Source organism: Rhipicephalus sanguineus, chromosome 10 (genome assembly GCF_013339695.2).
Source record: "Rhipicephalus sanguineus isolate Rsan-2018 chromosome 10, BIME_Rsan_1.4, whole genome shotgun sequence".
Taxonomy (NCBI): Eukaryota; Metazoa; Arthropoda; class Arachnida; order Ixodida; family Ixodidae; genus Rhipicephalus; species Rhipicephalus sanguineus.
Window position 1 is genome coordinate 146147497 of NC_051185.1, and position 19446 is coordinate 146166942.

The following is a 19446-nucleotide window of genomic DNA, read 5'->3' on the forward strand; positions in this document are numbered from 1 at the left end:
GGTAGGAAGCTTTCAATTATCCACTCGTGATGCAATTCACATTGTGTGATGCCTGGTATTAGTTTACTCTGTTACCACGCTATAATACATCTGTTAACGCGATTCCTTGCCCGACATGATGCCTGTATAGGGTTTTCTTTGTGAAGGGGTTTCAAGCACCGGTGTGGCTCTGTGGCAGAATGCTCTACTGCCACGCAGAGTGCCTGGGCTTTAATCCCAGTTAGCCCGGGTTTTCTTTTTTTTTCTGATTGTGGTGCGACAGCTGTTCCGTACATCGGCATCGGCGGACAACTATGCCACCAAAATTGGCTGTTGTGATCTCATAACAGTTTTCGCTGTGAACGATGCGGAGTAAACCTGAAAATTTTTATACAGAACAACTTCATGTTCATGACAAAATTAATTAAGGACATGTGGCATGATATCAAGAAGTGGGTAAAACATGTGGCCAACGACCGCAAATACTGTAAATAACACCCCCTATGCTTCCCTTACCTTTATTTATTTCCACAGCTTTGTATGGTTGCGTCCAACAATTAAACAAGCGCCTTGACTCATCACCTTTGTCCCCTTTATTTCATAGTGAAGGCAGCTGTTGTGTTAAGCTATCGTGGGATTGTTTGTTTGTCGGCCACCAGCTTGTGAAACACCATGCCCTATGTTGTTCCATTTGGCAAAAACAGTGTTCCACATCTGCAGAAATAACTGAGAAAATTGATGGGCATGATAGAGTATCGTATGTGTCATGGGAAGGTTGTAAGTTCAGACCGTATCGGTGGCAAGTTGTCCTTTTTTTTCATTCTGTTGAATTTGTTTTTTTTTTATTGTCATAAAACTACTTCTCTTTGTTTTCATCATCCATTGGCATTTTCTGGCTGCTTAAATTGTAAAATTGAGAAAAATGAAGTCATGTGCTCTGGAATGTGGGATGCAATATGTTAGTTTTTCTATTAACCTAAATGTTTCATAAAAGCTCCTAAAATAGTTTTTTGAATTTGTGTTAGCAATTAAGGTACAACATGTTGGATCATTGGTACTAGGATTTAAGTGAAGCACTTTGTATCTAAAGAACTACGAATGCTTAAATGTTGCCCTCCGTAGCACTGCCTTTCCTGCAAATTACTCGCAGAGATAGGCAGGTGGTCGGATATTAACCGGAGATCAGTGGTTGGGTCTAAGCTTGGCCTTCAGCAGCCATCCACCAGTGTGGTTGAGCTATGCGCTACCAGGTGCCACTAGAATCTTGGCTACAGGCTGCTTTTCTACACTTTCTTCTCCAGGAAACTGACAGCTGCAAAAGCCAAGAGGTTTTTGAACAATCTAAAGTTTTCTGACAATGATCATTGGTTAGCATGGATACGAGAACCAAAATGGCAGTCTTCCCGATGTGAAGCGGCATCCGCCGTCATGCATCCTGGCGTTGTCAGATAGCGAGATGCTCAGCGTACCGACGTGCTGCAGTTTCTTCTGTGGCCTTGCACAGGTACATGACGTCGACACCTGACATGTCACCAATTGCTTAGGTTTGCAGCCCACAATGCAACAAGGGAGGTTCTTAGTGCTCAAGAAAAGGAACGCTGAGATCAACGCTGGTTGGGCAGCTGGATGAGACTCGTTGCAGCACTGGCAGATTGAATCAAAGGGAATTGCTTGAGGGGCCCGTTTCTTTGTTAGACCCAACCAAATTAATTAAAGGGACCCCGCAACACTTTTTGAGCCTGGTTAGAAAATGCTGCCGATCGGTAGTCGGGGCTTCTGAAAACATGTGAACCAAACAGCACGCGGCCTGGAATTTACAATTAATTTTCAAAGGCGGCTAGAAATTACTCACTACTCTCTCGACAAATGATGTCGTAAACCCAAAATGACAGTGTCACAGATATGTAGTCCACGACCATTGGCTGATTTGAGTATCGTGAACTGCATAGTTATCAATGCCGCCGCAAGATGCTGCAAAATGCCTGCACGCACGCTCGCGACAGTACTGAAAGTAGGCTGCACGTTCGAAGAAAAAAAAAAAGAAAAAGAAAGGAATTGCTCAAGGTCGTGATGCACGCTGACGACCAGACGCAGCTTCTTGTCCTGTTGGCATCTCCCCCGCATTGCTCTCAGTGTGCTCGTTGGTAGAAAAGGAGAGAGAAAGCACTTGAAGCGTGCAACGAATACCTGTAACTCGGCTCGTGCTCGACGCATCTTTTTCCTAAAAAGCTTTGCTGCAGTCGATTCGTTAGGCAATAAACTCCTCTACTGAAATCATTTGATTATTTCTTGGAAAGGTGTTGTAGGGCCCCTTTAACCCAAGGAAATCATGGGGGACATTACTTGTTTTTCTTCAAACACCGGCAGATGGCACTTGTCTGCTAGAATTTGCTCAGTGAATTGTGACTGTGTACTATCTTTCTGTAGCTGTTCTTTTTGAATACGACAAAGGTTAGATGCAACGGTGATTCTAGAGACATGAGAGAAAGACTGGCAAAAGCAACGATTACTTTAACAGAATAACATCGTGAACTGCATTGTTATCACTGCCACCGCAGGATGCTGTGAAATGCCTGCATGCACGCTCGCGACCCCACTGAAAGTGGGCCGCACGTTCGAAGAAAAAAAAAAAAAGAAAGAAGAAAGGAATTACTCAAGGTCATGATGCACACTGACTAACAGACGCAGCTTCTTGTCCTGTTGGCATCTCCCCTGCATTGCTCTCAGTGCGCTCGTTGGTAGAAAAGGAGAGAGAAAGCACTTGAAGCATGCAACAAATACCTGTAACTCCGCTTGTGCTCGACGCATATTTTTCCTAAAAAGCTGTGCTGCAGTCGATTCGTGAGGCAATAACTCCTACTGATATCATTTGATTATTACTTGGAAAGGTGTTGCAGGGCCCCTTTAACCCAAGGAAATCGCAGGCGACATTATTGGTTTTTTTGAAACACTGGCAGATGGCACTTGTCTGCTAGAATTTGCTCAGTGAATTGTGACTATGTACTATCTTTCCGTAGCTGTTCTTTTTGAATACGACAAATGTTAGATGCAACGGTGATTCTAGAGACGTGAGGGAAAGACTGGCAAAAGCAACGATTACTTTAACAGAATAACATTTATTTTGATGAAGTAAAGAAAACTGCTGGAGGAGACAAGAATATGGTGTCTCTCCAGTTGCACAGCTGTCCTTCTTCTGCTTCTGCTTCTCCCGGGACCCGCGCACAGTCGCACACCCGCACTCACCACGGGGGGTTCACTTCGGTGTCATAATGCAGCTCCGGTCCCTGGCCAGCTCGGCTCGCACAGTGGTTGTGGCCCGGCATCTTTCGAGCCCCGCCTCACACAACAAGAGCACGCACACAAATATAAAGTGTTCTAACGTTGTTCACGATTAGGCTGGAAAGGTTACCAGTGGCGTTAGTGAGCCAGCCAGTCAGGTTAATTGCCTGGGTAATATCGCTCAGGGGATGCGAAAAGCTTGATTAACAGCATCGTTGCAATCTGTAGCTATGCATGTATTTGAAACCTTGTGATAAATTGCAAACCTTACTCAGGATGCTTAGATCGGTTTGCAGATGATCTGAATGGCTTCTCAGTGCGCTTGTACAGAATCATAAAAGCCATTTCAGGATCCCTTTAAAAGCCACATTTTGATATTGACTTATAGTGCAAGGCCAAGCCGAATTTCAGAATGTATTGGAGACTCGTATCTTTTCACATAGTAATTGACTGAACATTTTGTGTAGTAGGTAGACCTTTAGTAATTACTGGTATCAGCCTTGCAGTTTAACTAGTGAATATTTTGGAAAATTTATTAGGGAACGATTTGTTTGCTACGTAGAATTTCACTTTTTGTTCAGTGTAATGCCTATACGAGCTCCACTTCAGCAGTGTTTTGTAAGCTTTCAGAGTCTATTCTAAAAAAGAAACTGATAATAAAAATGCGGTGAATAAATTAAATAGATAAGGAACAGCAGAAAGGAAGGCCGGTACCGATCGCAGCAAAGAGGCACTATAGGTAGATGGCGGCGTCTTACGTCCTCTTGCCCAAAGCTGTATGACCTACTTTGTTCCAAAACAATGCAGTGGGTTTTATTTATTTCGGTTCAGGTTCGGTTTCTGTTCAGGCACGTTCCGAGATCAGTTCGAGTTTAACTCATTCCCGCATTAATTTGGTCCCTCCAGTTCCTCTTCAAAACCAAGGGATGGTGCAGGGCCCACTTGATTAATTTTAAATTTAGTGAATGCTTCACATTAATCTTTGTATACAGTACTTCACCAGAGTTAAGTTTGCCACCAAGATGCCGTTCCTGAAGCAATGAAAGCTGCTCACATTCGCAACCAAAAGATGAGTTTGCCACGTATGAACCTGCGCAACCACATTTGTTGACTGGCAGTGTAGTCGATAGAATGTTAGTGCTGACAAAAATATTGATTCTATCTTTCTGCACCATGGGAATTTTGTTGTTCATTCACAAGTGATGAACGGCCAAGCGTAATCCAATTAACCTTCTGGCTCTCTATCAGTCATCTTTTGTTTCAGAGGGACATCCAAGCCATGCTTCAGCAGGTATTCGACGAAGTGGCATTGCTGCGAGATGAGATCGCAGAACTACGTGGCGATGCTTAGTGACTGACTGGGTGCCTCGTGAATAGATTCTTAACTTTTTAGTTTTTTAGATATTTTACTTCTATTAAAGATGTTTTGTGAATAGATACTTAACTTTGTAGTTGTTTAGATTTTTTACTTTTATTAAAGATGTTTTTGAAGATGTCTGCATATGCTTTGTTTTTCTTTTCATACTTGCAGCTACTGTGTGCATGCTTTCAAACTTTACAAGAGGTAGTTCACAGTTGAACAAAGCCACATTGGCTACGAAAATAGCCACTGTATGTCTACCTGCTATAAGCAATGCAAGTGGATTTCTTGGGAACTACATCAGAACTTTTGGGGGTCATGGGGTGTCGGTTACATAAATGAGCTGTTAGACGAATTTGCACTTTCACTTAGGTGTTATTCCTTGTCTTCCAAGGCCACGTGGGTGACGCACAAGAAGGCAAGAATTTTAAACTCGAGGATTTTTTTTTCCGTTCTCCTGCATTTTACTCTGCAGCACGGGGAGTGCAGGTGTGACTACGTCTGCGCTGACAGTGAGCGACTATTGGAAGATCGACCAGGCAGGTGCACCAAACCAGAAATGCCGGGAAAGGAGGCATATTCTTCTATGAAATGAATTGTGCGCGTATTTCACACGTATTTCTCACTGAGGATATTCAGGTACCAATTTCACTGAGGATCACACGTATTTCTTACTGAGGATATTCAGGTACCAATTGTTTTATTGTGTAGTTGTGGGACATGCAGCTGCAGTGTCTGTGCTATTCCACCGTGTTCTGCATGCAGTACTAGACCAGCCTCTTGGCTAACGTGGCTTTTTGTGCACCGTTGGATTGTTGCACGGCCAGATGAGGGACTGATGATGACCGATCGAAAGCCTTGAAAAGTCGCTCGGTTACTGCTTCGCACTTGAAATAACAATGTGACTACAGCTGTGCACGTCAATTTGGAACATTTTATAGTAAACGTGAACTAACCCAGTTCGTGTGTACACACGAGAAGTTCGTTCCGTACAATATCGGATATCATATACAAGTTGAGATTATTCGTTTGGACATGAGCAAATGGTTCATTGTATAGCTGGACCCTTTGCACCATCGATAGTAAATCGTTTAGATTCCGTGTGTCTGCTCCTCTAAACACTGTTTTTTTTTTTTTCAATCGCTGAACTTTTGGACTATGATAGTTCACTGAATGTGTCCATAAAGCAGATCTATAAATATAGGCGAATAAGTGCTAAACACTTACAATTCTTAATTGCGTGTGCATTGGGCACGCCCTCGCTTAAACATGAGAGCTTGGCCATACTTTGTAGACATTTTTCTATTCCGTTCTATTATTTTGCGATATTATTGGCATTGTTTAAACCATAAACTTTCGAATAATGGAAAATGATGTGTAAATAAAGAACCAAGGCATTATTACGATGTTGGCCCTCGGCAATTTTTCTTTTTGGCACCACGATGCACTACAGCAATTAAACTGCCAAGAGTTCGCTGCCTAGTTCCTAAACCTTCGGTTAGAAACTGTCGATTCTTATTTGCACCAGCTTGTCCAGAGAGGGGAATGCGGTAAGGGGAACTGCATTTGGTGTGATCGAGGCACTCAAAATCCGCCATTGTTGTGATCCAAATGTGGACATTCATTTACACAAGTTTATTTCCAGCAGCTGGTCGTCGGGAATGCTAAGCCTTGAGGGTGACGCCTCTGTGCAGCGCCAAATGATCCTTCATAGTCTCATTGCATTGGACTGATGCGTGTCCCCGAATTCATTGCAGTTTTGTTGCAGTTTAGGGACAAAGTTGCAGTGAACTGAAGTGCAACAGTAAAATCAATTTAAAACAGTAAATTCTCCGAGAACTCTATTGTAAATTTTGCATTAGAAGGCTCATTATTAGAATACGAAATGACTAAAGATTATTTTTGAATTTCGCGCGGGAAGCGCTGCAGCTGAATGTCATTGTGATGTCACGAATTGCAAAAAGGTTTCTCGTATTTTGACCGCACTGGCTGAGCAAATTTCTTGAAAGAAATTTGCTGTATAGCCTCTGGTTCTTTTATTAATAAAAGACAACAAGGCCCTAGCTTGTAGACGCCTTCAAGATGACGTCACGGTAAGTTGCGCGGGAACTTCAATGCAGCCTTGCCATATGGTAGATGTTCTCTGGCCTCGCTCCCTCTACTTTGTTCTTGTGTGTTTTCCAGTCCGCCAATCGCGCTGTTGGCATTGTGGAAGGTTCCTATGCAAGGTAAATCTTTTCTATCTGATACCGCCACCGAAAAATTATTTGCCATTTTTAAGTACGTCCGCCTCCAGCTCATTCTTGGAGAAAATTTAGTAGTTAATTATACGGCAAACAAGACTGCAGCTCATTCGATTGAAGAGCTCGAACACACTCGTGTCACCAGGTGCATAGCCAGGGGGGGTTGGGGGGTTCAAAGCCCCCTCCCCCCGAATTTTTTTTATTTTGCTTGCCTAGCTATATATACAGGCACACGGGGGGGGGCACACCGGGCCCGTGCCGCCCCCCCCCCCCCCGAAATTTTTTTTGGCATGGCATACAGGGCTCAAAATGACACTCGATCACATCTGCCTGCCCGACCCCCACTTCAGAACAACGAAGTGCAATCCCCCCCCCCCCCCCCCCCCCCCCGAAAAAAAATTCTGGCTACGCCCCTGCATGTCGCAACAGAGCCATGATGAGCTGGGCTACAACGGTGAACAATTAAACGCTTTGCCTCTCGCACCAACGCGTCTCCCAAAACTTTTCTTATTGTACTACATGTTCCTAGACGAAGTGGGAAGAAATGCACAAAGGTCATGGTGTACGCGTGACCAAGCGTCCCCAGCAGCGGCGTAGCCAAGGGGGGGGGGGGTTGGGGGGGTTCAACCCCCCCCCCCGAAATTTTTCAGTTTTGCTTGCGTATATATACACGCACACATACAAACGCACGCACGAACATACATAAAGTATGGTTGAACCCCCCCCCCCCCCCCCCCGAAAAAAATTTCTGGCTACGCCCCTGGTCCCCAGCGTACCTGCGCACATGTCAAATGGGGAGGGAGAGATGGAGGCAGGTTAATTCAGTCAGTGCGCACACCACTTGCATACGTTTTCCGGTTGGTTACGAAAAAATGCCCCCACCTCCCCGAATGGAATCGTGAGGAAATGCGAATGCATTTCTTGCGCCTAGAGTACACGGCGTAGTAATTTTAATGGCGTAAAGCTGGACACATCGACGCGCTCAAGTGTCTCCCTTTTGGGCACCTCTTTCAACGAATGCTTCCTACGTGCGTTTGTAATCACCTCAGGGATGTTGCCACCGCCTTCAATGCAGCACAAACGCGTTTAGAACGCGCTGTTTTCAGGCTGTGCCAAGGCAGCACAAACGCGTTTCAAACGCACTGCATTGAGGCGGTGGCGCAGGGAGGAGAGAGAGTGAACGGCGAGAGAAGGAGCGGCGAAGCACTGCACCTACCCTCTCCTACACTCTCTCCACACACGCGGGAGCTCCGCCGAGCGCCCCCACACGCCAGAGCGCGCTCCTCCTCTCCACTCACTCTCCGCTACTCCACCCGCACCACCTGCTCAACGCCACCTAGACGTTGACCTGCTCCGGTTGTAGGGGCGAGGATAAGCGCGCGCGCCCGCAGCTGTTGCTATGGGAGAGGGAGTGAGAGCGGAGAGGCGCGCGGACAACGCCGGACGCCTGACATAGCCCGACTAAGAAATGCATTCGCATTTAAAATGTTCGTCTCATCAACTTGCGCATGAGGAGGTGCGCGTATTGAGGATATCAGGCGATTATTAAGAACAGCCCCGGCCCTCTAACAGGCATTCAGTGGGTGATCAAATCGGCCCGATAACAACAGTCGTAGGTAATTAATGTTTAATCCGCGGTACCCAAGCCACTTTTCATCATCAATCGCGGTTTCGTTTACCATGTTCACCACAAAGTAACGGCAGCCGTATCGTAAAGGTCAAATACATAGTTGACGTCATGGCCACCATTATCGGACGCAATCTTTTGAAATTTGCTGGTGCAGGAACGTCGATGACCTCTGCTATACCTATTCGCGACGTGCGCAACGAAGACACTATCGAATGGGAGAGAAAAAGAGCTGCTTCATAGGCTAGTACAAGAACAGCATGGACACATGGAGACCACATCAAGTTGTTTTCAGCAAGGTAGAAGCCATTTTTTTGATGCGGCTTATACACGAAACGGAATACAGGTGTAACCCGAATAACGGAAATTGAAAGGTAACCCAGAACTATTTCTGATTAAAAGTTATGCATTAGTACGCTGAGGTGTCACCTAACACGATTTAAGCGCCCGCCTTGAGCCCCGACAAGTTTTTCATCTGGTTTTCACCAGATTCGGTGACGTTACGTTACGTCACCACGAAATTCTGATCACGGTGATGTCCATGGTCAATCACCTTGCCGAACGTGCGCGTGAACCGCGTGAACTGTATGTGTGTGTTGTGCGCATGCTTTTGCCGACGAAGGAGCAGCGTTCTGTGCTCGCGTTTCCATTGCTGAGGCAGGTTCCGTCAACGCTTTCTCGACTTGAGGATGCCTCTCATATTTAAGAGCGCAGACGTGCGCAATTTGCTCAAAAACAAGCGCATCGTGTTGATGGGATGCTCAAGTAAGTGCACGTTCGTACATGCAGTATTCCAGCGAGAGTTCTTGAAACGCTCAACGCTAACACTTGTTGCACCACCTCTCCTAGATGTAAGGGCCATCTACAAAGACCTGATTTGCATCTACCAGAAGGACGAGTTTATATCGAACCAGAAGTTGAAACTGAAGGTAAGCGGTCAGTTCTTGCGCGCACCTTGGCGCACACGTTCGGTGCCGTAGCGTATCGCTGCAATCTACTGCTGCCGTTAGTCATTTCTACGACATCACACGGCTGGTGCTGTTGTCTAAATTGCGAACATTGCTCGAGTTCATCAGTACGGCTAGTGCGTTCTAAAGCTTGTGGCAACAGTGTCATTGCTACGTTCCGGGTGGTTTCGTTTTTGGTTGTACAAATGGGGACGGTGGGGACGGCAGGGAAGCAGAAAGTAGGGAAGACAAGATGGAGTGAACGTGGGGGCGATGTCTACTTCGGACAGCCTTGGTTGTTCAGGAAGGCCGGCTGTCATATGCGTTCTGGTAGATGCGATGTGGTGGTGGGTTCGATTCCGGTGGCCGTATTTCGGCGGAGAAGGGGTATGATAGGAAATGCTCGTGCCTTGGTGATTCGATCGGAGTACGTGGCTTGCATTCGCGTTTTGAAACCGTGAGATTCTGTCGTATTTTCGGTGAGTTTTATTGAGCCGTGCACCTGTACAGAAAGAGAAATGTAATGCAGAAATAGGTTAACCAGAAAATAAATATCCGGTTTGCTACCCCGCACTGGGGAAGTGTGGTAAGGGGAAACAAAAAGGTAAGAAAGATAACAATGAGAGAAGGAGGAGGGGGAGAGGCACCGGTACAATGTGCCAGTAGTTCCGCAAAAAAAAAAAGAAAAAAAAGAGCATATTCATCTGAGTGCACTGTTCTTTTTTTAGATAACGCACCAAAACCTTCAACACCAGTGTCGTCCTCGTAGAAGAAACATGCTCGTCGTATTTAGGCATTGCGGAGCGAAATTCGAGAGGGCGCTAAGCTGCTGAAACGACTTTTTGCAAAACTATTAGCGAAGCCACTCAAAATCGAATAGTGAAATAATAAATTTGTGATCCTCAACAAAATATATAAAAATAATGTACGAGACCTTGTTCAAGGTTGATCAAATGTGGAACTGACCACTATAGCTGAGTGGTTTTGAAAGCGGCCCTAAGTAAATCGAGAGCCCCGAAGCGCTTCGTGTGTTTAGGTGAGTTGTTATTCCAGGATGTTCGACCGAACCACTACTATGACAACATAAAGTGCTTCAGGGCCCTAGAATTACTTGGGTCGCTTTAAAAAGTGCTCAGTTGACTCTAATGGTCAGTTCCCCATTACACCAACCTTTAACAAGTTTGCATTCATTACTTTATATATATTTTCATTTAGGCTACAGCAATTAGGCTACAGGAACTAAGCAGTTGTGCTTAGTTTCTGTAGCCTAATTTGCACAATATTTGTTTGAACTAGCTGACTGATTTGTCATTCAATCAATCTGATTTATTATTGCGTAACATGTTGATTACAACCATTAAATATGCAGGTAAGGGTCCCAATGTACTAGGCTGCAAAAAAAAAAGTAATTCTTAGCCAGATTTCAGCACTTTCCTAAATGTTTACAAGACAACAGTGACAAAAATTAAAAAGTTGTGTTAAAATTTGTTTTTTAAATTGCAGCAGAGCTGTGTCAACTTTGCTTTTGTCGTTCCATGTGCCCATCTGCATGGTAGAAATTTGATTTTAAAAAATCTTTCAGATGGAAGAAAGTTCCTTCGGAGATGTCCTTGTCAGCCACGGAAAAAAGCACAATGGCCGGGACTACATGGAAGAGAGGCTTTTCACGAAGAACAAGACGTCCATTGCCTTCTACTTCCTTACGAGGATCTACAGTGACTATGTCAAATCCATTTTGGCAGGCATGGTCGACGACAAGGTTCCAGACATCATCATCGTTGGATCTTGCCTATGGGACATAACACGGTCAGTGATTGTAATCAGTTGTTGCTTTAACTATGTATATGACTGATTACAACCCATTGAGCCGGAAATGTACGCAGCTTTATTGCTTCCACATTGCAGCCATGTTGGAAGCCTCCTGACCTGAAGGTTGCCTTCCTACATTTGAATATGGGCTGCTTGTGGACACCATGTTGTCCCCTTACGGAAAGGAAAGAAGGGTTCACTTCTTTTTAAACAAAAGAAAGGCTTTCAGGTGCCCAGGTCATTGCCTGGTTCATTCAGAGTACTGCTGTGAGACGGTCTTGGGAGTTGCTGGTAGGGCTTGGCTTGGCTAGGAATGGCTACCCTATGGCTTGGAATATCGCTTACTTAGCACAGCTGCAGCGCCGAGATCTGGCAACGTTGGTCATATCTTGGTGTCATTCCACTTGAACTGTGTCGTTTGCTTGCATTTTTGAAGAAGGTTAAGTTTCGACAAATCAACGTTCTATTTCAGGATGTTTTGATTTTGGAGCCAATGACATTGACGAATTTGTATCGGTGTGGGTCACAACAAACGAGAGAACTTATTTGACCTGTCCATTTTGCAAGACTTGTCCAACACATGGCTGGTTGCGACTGGTGTGTCCCCGAGCATCAGCACGCTGCTTCTTGTATGCTTTTCTTTGGTGTCATTTTGTCTAGCCTTGGAGTGAGCCGAATTGTGAGCACCTGCAGCAAACATCGATAGAAGATGCCTCATGGACCTCCCAAACAGAAGTTCAAACGGAGGTATCCCTGTGGACCAAAGATTGTGGACCGATAAGCCAGCAGGAACGACTGAAGCGCATTGTTTTAATCCAAATGGTTGACACGACTTGCAAGGACAGATTTCTTGAGGGTGCACATGAACCGTTCAGTTTTTTTATTAGCCACTGGCCACCGCAAAGAGATGTGATGGTGCTTGAACCCGAGCTTGCTAGCGAACTCTGCAAAACTGTTGCTCTGAAAGGGTGGGCCGTTGTCTGACTTGACGATTTCTGGACAGCCGAACTGGGCGGAGGCAGCGTGCAGTTGCCTAAGGACTGTAGTTGCTGCAAGCGTGTGATGATGATGCTACCGAATGGGTACTTGGAGAAATCATCCACAACTGCTGCCTGGAAAGGGCCAGCAAAATCTACTGACAGTTCTATCTATCGGCCTCAAGGCAGCTCCAGAATTAGAAAGAAATCTTGATGGCATACTGGTGTGTTAGCTAGGCATACCAGGCAGCTCTTTGCACTAGAAAGTCTATCCTTGGGAACCACACCTTATCATGCAGCAACTGTTTACGTAGTCTCAACAGTGCCTTGATGGGCTCTATGTGCGAGGTGCACCACTTCTGCGTGAAGCTGCGCTGGCATTAATATCCGCGTGCCTCAACACGAGGCCTTCTTTGGAGGCCTCGTGTAGAGAGAAGGCTGTAGAGAAAACTGTAGAGAAAAGGCAATAAAGTGGTCCCCGAAGGACTGCCAATCGCATAGCACACCAGAAAACGTAGGAATCTGGTGTTTCGGCAGGACTACTGTGTGGCATGGTTCCTTGACTGGGTGTTATCTCTGTTATGCGAGGTGGAGAGTCCCTAATCTCGTGTGCTGCGGTGCCGGCACCACCAGTGTCGGTGTTCGGTAAAGTAGCCTCCGACCTTGAAGTATTGGTTGCCGTCGCTTTGTTTCCAAGCTCTCGAGGAAACAATTATGCTCGGGGACACGGCGTAAGAGACCTTTCGTTCGTGTTCTTCTGAGGCTTCGAGTTCTTTCTCGTAAGCGTTGTCGTCAGTAGCGTCGAAGATTTCCTTGTTGAGGTTGACAAGCTCCACGTTCTTCTGAATCAAGTAGGCAACGTGAGAGTCCACTTGAGTGGCATCGGGAACGGAGGGCTGCAGTTTGTCGGTCAGGAGCATAATTGTTTGCATGACACGGGCCCTGACGACGCCACGGTACTTGCTCAGCCGCTCCACTGATGCCATGGAAGCTAGAAGCTTCGGAAAGGTGATGACCGGGGGATTTCGGCGCCAGAAGGGATGTCGCGTAATAAAGACCCGAACACTAGACCAAGCACTCCATTGTTTATTCTATTGCTCGTGCCCAGCCTCTCTTTCCTTCTCCTCTCTGCTCCTCCTTGTCGCCGCCCGTCAGCAATCACCATTTACAGCAATCTCAGCGAAGGGCCTTGAATTGTGTTCTTCCTGTCTTTACCTCGCTGGGGTTGCTTGAGGGCTTGCTTGAGCAAGATGAGCCCAGGATCAGCTAGCATCGCCTTTCGTTACCTCTTTTCTGGTCATGGCATGAGGCAGGTGGTGGGACATGACAAAGTTCACATACACCATGTGCTGAAACGGTTCTGTGAAGTTCACTGGTTGTTTCGACAAGAAGTCGGTAGGTTGATTGGATAACCAGTATGCTGCAAAGGTGTACTGTTGAATTTGGATGGCGAAAACGCTCTAGCCGTGCTGACGGCAATTAGCAGAGGTTACTGAGAATACTGACCAATGGCTTGTGGCCCGTCGGTAGGCTGAATGCTCTCCCTACAGGTAGGTGTAAAAATGCTTGATTCCCCACACGACTGCTAGCATTTCCTTTCCAATTTGAAATCCGTGTGATCACGAGGGCACGCTTGCGATCACACTGAAAGTAAGCTGCAATAGAGAAAGAGTGCTCAAAGTCATGATGTACTACCCGCCCCCCCCCCCTTGCTGCGTATCTTTCAGAGTGCTCACTGGTACGAAAGGAGAGAGAAAGCGCTTAAACCGTGCAACAAATCCCTTTAACTTCGCTCCTACTTGACGGATTCCAAAAATTTTTGTGCCAGTCAATTCTTGAGGCAATAAACTCCTTTAATGAAGCCACTCGATGATTACCTGTGAAAAGTGTTGCAGGGCCCACTTGAAAAAGTATTGCAATGCTTGCAAAGTGGCCCAATGCAGGAGAATGATTCAGCATGAATGTCCATGGATCTACATTCTAAAGCATCATTGAAGTGTTTTTGATTGGGATGCAAAACTATCAGCAAATTGGCTATTCGGTAGCAATTCGGCAGCAAATCGGTAGTACTTTCATCGATAAACTATCGATATTGGGTCATTCCAAGTGAAACGTCCCAGCCCAAAATTCGACCACCAGCGATTCTATTGAAAAAAATTGAGCTAGAAGGTAACTATGTGAGAGTGATTTTAGTAGAGTATTTTCGTTCAGAAAAATTATCTGGTCACGTGACGGCCTTTTGAAAATTCCGGCGAGATGGAAAAGTTGGTTCGGAATATATTACGCGTACTCACCCTTGAAACTGGGTACAATGGCACATTGTGTTTTAAACCATTCTATTGTCATTTTTCTTCCACGTGACGTCACGAGAAAAACCATATAATTATTTTCCGGCTTAAATAGGCTTAGCAAAGAAGCAAGAAAATGTGGGAATTCAGACAATTTTCGTAAAACCGGCGGCACTGTTTCAGCCGCAAAAATTTTATAGCTGTTTTACCAGTCAACGTAGTATCTGCTAAAAATATTTTTAACCTTTGTAAGCTAGCGTTTATTGAGATAAATGCTTGCAAAGTTGACAAAAAATGACTTTTTGGGGAGATTCACTCGTAAATTAAGCATTGAGGCCCTCGTGATAAAAATATGTGAAAGGGTTCTTTATATGCTCCAACGTCTTCTCTTGTGATGTGGAAATTTTTATTCCTGTAAATTTTGTTTAAAGCGAAAAAATAATTTTTGACGTCCGCAACCAATGTCACTGGAATGCACTACCGATGTCTGTCTTTTCTGCAGAACGCGTGCTTTTTCTCGGCGTTTTTTTGGGCTTGCATGAGGGCTCCGTTAGTGTTTCAAGCAAACTATGGCAGCGTGATTTCGCATCAGTGTATACGCATATCGGAATTAGCTTATTTTCGTGCCTTCATAACTGGCTTTCTTGGCACTATAGGGGAAGTCAGGCAGACGAGCACAGCATGGGCATCAGCGTTTGTCAGTGGTATTTATTGGCTGACACTGCTTCATTTTATGCCACACAGATGTGTGAATCACATGATTTCTTGCTCTCGGGTGTTTCACACTAGCATGAGAACAGCGTTTCATGGTTTACCAACACTTGCAAAAGGAAATTATGGCTTGAAAACGTAAATTTCTTGTTGTTCAGGCCTATTGTTTTCCGATGTGCTGTCCTCTGGTCGCATTTTCTACACCTTAATCGTTAATGTCAAAGTAGGCCACCTTGTCATTCATACGGGCTTTCTCACTTGAAGTTCATGAGTGTTGGAGAATGATGTAATCCCAACACGTTGTTCTGAAAAAGTAATAACAATATCTGGGGTTTTAAGTGCCAAAACCAAGACATGATTATGAGGCACGCCATAGTGGAGGGCTCCGGAAATTTCTACCATCTGGTGTTCTTCAACATGCACTGAAATCCCACAGTACACGGCCTCTAGCATTTTGCCTCTATCGAAAAGCGAACGCCGAGGCCGGGATCAAACCCGCGACCTTCGGGTCATCAGCCGAATACCGTAACTGTTACACCACCGCGGCGGACAGTGTTGAAGGAGTAGGCGGTTCGAAATGGTACAGTTGTCGGGTCCCTTTGACAGAGATCACCATGGCGAATCTCTGAGCGAGCTGGGTTCTAGTTTCTTGAATTTTGCAATGTGGCAACCAAATCACTGTAACACTCTTTACATTACTTTTGGTCCAGCCAAAGAAAGCATGTGGTGGCGGAATCTGACCACCATATGGCCTTCGTAGACTTGCTCTTGCTGCCGGATGTTTCAGTTGGCCGCCAACATCGTCGCATGCTCTTTTGACATGGGAAGTGACAAGGAAGTTCCACTCTTCTTATAGGTTGTGGTCCTCCTCGTGGTAGCAAAAGTTCAAAACGTTATTTCTATTTTAAGCATGTAGCCCTTTAGGGGCCCGGCTTGTCGTCCATCTACTGTCTGATGCCTCATGGTCAATATATACATACCTAAAACAAGGCTGACAATGCTCAAAACCAGTGCAAATAAGCTAACAAGGTCTTAAATAATATGAGCTACAGAACTAACCAAGTATCAATCGCAATAATTTACCTAAAATCACGGAAAACGATTCTGTTTGCCAGCGCCTACCGTGACATTGGTTGTGGATATCAAAAATTATTTTTTCGCTTTAAACAAAATTTACAGGAATAAAAATTTCCACATCACAAGAGAAGACGTTGGAGCGTATAAAGAACCCTCTCACATATTTTTATTTAGAGGGCCTCAATGCTTAATTTACGAGTGAATCTCCCCAAAAGGTCATTTTTTGTCAACTTTGCAAGCATTTATCTCAATAAACGCTAGCTTACAAAGGTTAAAAATATTTTTAGCAGATACTACGTTGACTGGTAAAACAGCTATAAAATTTTTGCGGCTGAAACATTGCCGCCGGTTTTACGAAAATTGCCTGAATTTGCACGTTTTCTTGCTTCTTTGCTAAGCCTATTTAAGCCGGAAAATTAATATATGGCTTTTCTTGTGACGTCACGTGAAAGAAAAATGACAATAGAATGGTTTAAAACACAATGTGCCATTGTACCCAGTTTCAAGGATGAGCACGCGTAATATATTCCCACCCAACTTTTCCATCTCGCCGGAATTTTCAAAAGGCCGTCACGTGACCAGATAATTTTTCTGAACGAAAATACTCTACTAAAATCACTCTCACATAAATACCTTCTAGCTCAATTTTTTTCAATAGCATCGCTGGTGGTCGAATTTTGGGCTGGGACGTTTCACTTGGAATGACCCTATTATTATCGATTGGGCAATTGATAGTGCCGTCAATAGTATTTCTATCAACATTACTATCAGTAGGGCTGTGAATATTTATGCTGTTGCTGGCCGATCATATTGCCAAAAAGCGTTTGCTATCACCTACTATCAGCAATACTCAGTTTACTTAATTTATGAGCAATTTTTTGGCGAAATAAAGATTTCAGCAGTGAAAATGCAGGAATATGTAGATCAATAAATTCATATTCAGAAGTATTCACTTACACCTTACAAATAAAAAAGCTAGTTCATGATATTTTATTTTGAAATTGCAAAATGCAATATAAATTTGAAGCCGCACAGTACCGTGAAATGTAACGATCTCCTTTCCAGTACAGCTGAATAATTCAACTTAATTGTGATGTGTCAGCCAAGAATTCTGGTGAAGCAACGCAAGCATGTCAACTCTCTTGCCCTTCAGCCTGCTCCTCCTGCTTCACACACTTGGGGAACCAAGTGTATGCTGCAATGGGTTCGCGCGGTTGATTTTATACTATCAGTAGTACTATCAGACTTATTATCGATGGCGCTGTTGATAGTTTTTTTACCATCGGTTGTATTGATAGTACCATCTATAGTTCGGCATCATTAGTTTTTGGTCACTTGTGACAATATTACGTAAGCTGGCGATGCAAGAGAAAACAACCTTGCGCATCCAGACCGATGCACTTGAGCCATACCATTATCAATAGCTGTGCATTGCAAAGCATGATGCATGAGGCTTTGAGTGAATGTTGATTTGCCTGTGGTAATGCTTGAAACTGGGCTAGTCGGTGAGGTACTTATGGCCAGGTACAGCTTGTAGTCCATACTTACATGGGTTAACCCACTGAATCCATTCGTATACTTCGAGGAAAGGTGCTATTGTAATTAACTTTCAGTATTATAAAGCTGTACAGGACACGTAACAGGGCCTCTACGTTAAGTATTTGCTAGAGTATTTGTTCCATGCTGATGGAAAACAGGGTAAGCTTGTGTTGTTTCTCATAACACAGTGTAAACACAGTGGGACACAGAGAAGATGCAGAATGCGCACTGATGTTGGTGGTATTGCAAAGCATTTCAGATATAATATACATTTACTTATTTAACAATACTGCCAATCTCTTCAGAGATTATAGCAGGGAAGGCACATGAAAAATACTATATGGTTAAAATCACAAAAAAGTCAAAATTACATACAAAATCGTACATTATACATTGCGATAGAAGTACACACCATGAAACAATTTTAGTAACAAAATCATGGGCGAAATTATCGCCAAGAACAACTGAAAAAGGATAAGGTATACATTTGTAAACATGGCATAAGATCAGCAAGTACACATTATTATTGAACACATTGTTCAAACAATTTTATGAACAACAATAAAACAATCGAACAACATGTCACTTAAAAAATTACCTTCATATAAATAGCAGAGAAAAACTTTGTATTAGTAACATGACACAGACTCGTAGCTTAGCGGGTTTACTGATTATGTAATGTCGTTAGTGCTCTTTGTGCTTTCAATTGCAGTTGTAAACAAGTTTATGGGTGATTTGGTGGTCAGGGTAGGTTTCAGTGAGTTCCAATCTGTAATGGTTAGAGGGAAAATGAATATTTGATGCAATTAGTGTTCGAAGAGTATTCGGCAAGAGTATGGGAATGCTTATGACGGGTTGGTCTGCCTTGAAAATAAGATACATACCTTGAAGTATCTATTTTTATTATGTTGTGAAGTAGTTGAAACATTAGTTTCGTTCGGTTTTGTAGTGTTAAGATGCCAGCGTTATTAAGTAGATGTGTCGGTGAGTCTGTTTGTCTATACTTGTTAAAAATAAACCTTATTGCTTTTCTTTGAACCGCTTCTATTTTATTAATTTGTTGGTGGGTAAATGGGAACCAGACAGGGCTGGCATATTCCAGTAGAGATCGGACGAGGGTTGTATATGCTACAGTCAAATCTCGTTACAACGAACACCACATTAACGAACATTTCAAATTAACGAACTTTTAAGAAATCCCGTGCCGACTGCTTATAGTTTCAATGTAAAAATATTTCACTACTGCGAACTTCAGATTAACGAACATTTCAGAATAACGATCGTTATTTAATTCCCGTGTAATCTTAACAACGCCTCAGTACTACGAACTTATATCCCGAAATGCGAGGATTCTTCGATTTCAGTGTATCGGTCATGGCAGTCGGAGCTGTAAGGTAGCAGACGACGCAGCGCGAAGAGCGGATGCCCTCCCGCTAAAACCTGAGATGACGCGGGCGGAGAACTTTCTTTTTTTCCCCTTCGTTGCGGTTGCGGAGGGCGACAACGCATCAGGTTTTGTAAAGCCCCAACTGCATGCATAGCACGCGGCTTACGAGCGAAGGCGGCTGCGACAAACGGGCTCCGTCGCGCTGCTCGATTGACAACTATTG

General features: G+C 44.3%; 2 protein-coding genes across 5 annotated transcripts in view; both read left to right on the top strand.

Annotated features, from left to right (window-relative positions):
- Window positions 1-4755, top strand: part of LOC119372552 (protein NEDD1) — a 74971-nt gene extending 70216 nt beyond the window's left edge. The window contains exon 14 of one of the 3 annotated variants that reach the window (XM_037643034.1): window positions 4523-4755. In XM_037643034.1, the coding sequence (XP_037498962.1) occupies window positions 4523-4609 (87 nt within the window). In that variant the 3' untranslated portion in view covers window positions 4610-4755. Of the gene's footprint in view, window positions 1-1483; window positions 1694-4522 lie in introns of those variants that run through there. The other 2 variants (XM_037643035.2, XM_037643036.1) reach the window with 2 other exon arrangements.
- A 4304-nt stretch (window positions 4756-9059) lies between these two features.
- Window positions 9060-19446, top strand: part of LOC119372554 (PC-esterase domain-containing protein 1A) — a 39618-nt gene continuing 29231 nt past the window's right edge. The window contains exons 1-3 of one of the 2 annotated variants that reach the window (XM_049419889.1): window positions 9060-9253; window positions 9338-9417; window positions 11018-11241. In XM_049419889.1, coding sequence (XP_049275846.1) covers window positions 9178-9253; window positions 9338-9417; window positions 11018-11241 — 380 coding nt within the window. In that variant the 5' untranslated portion in view covers window positions 9060-9177. The remainder of the gene's footprint in view (window positions 9254-9337; window positions 9418-11017; window positions 11242-19446) is intronic. The other variant, XM_049419888.1, reaches the window with a different exon arrangement.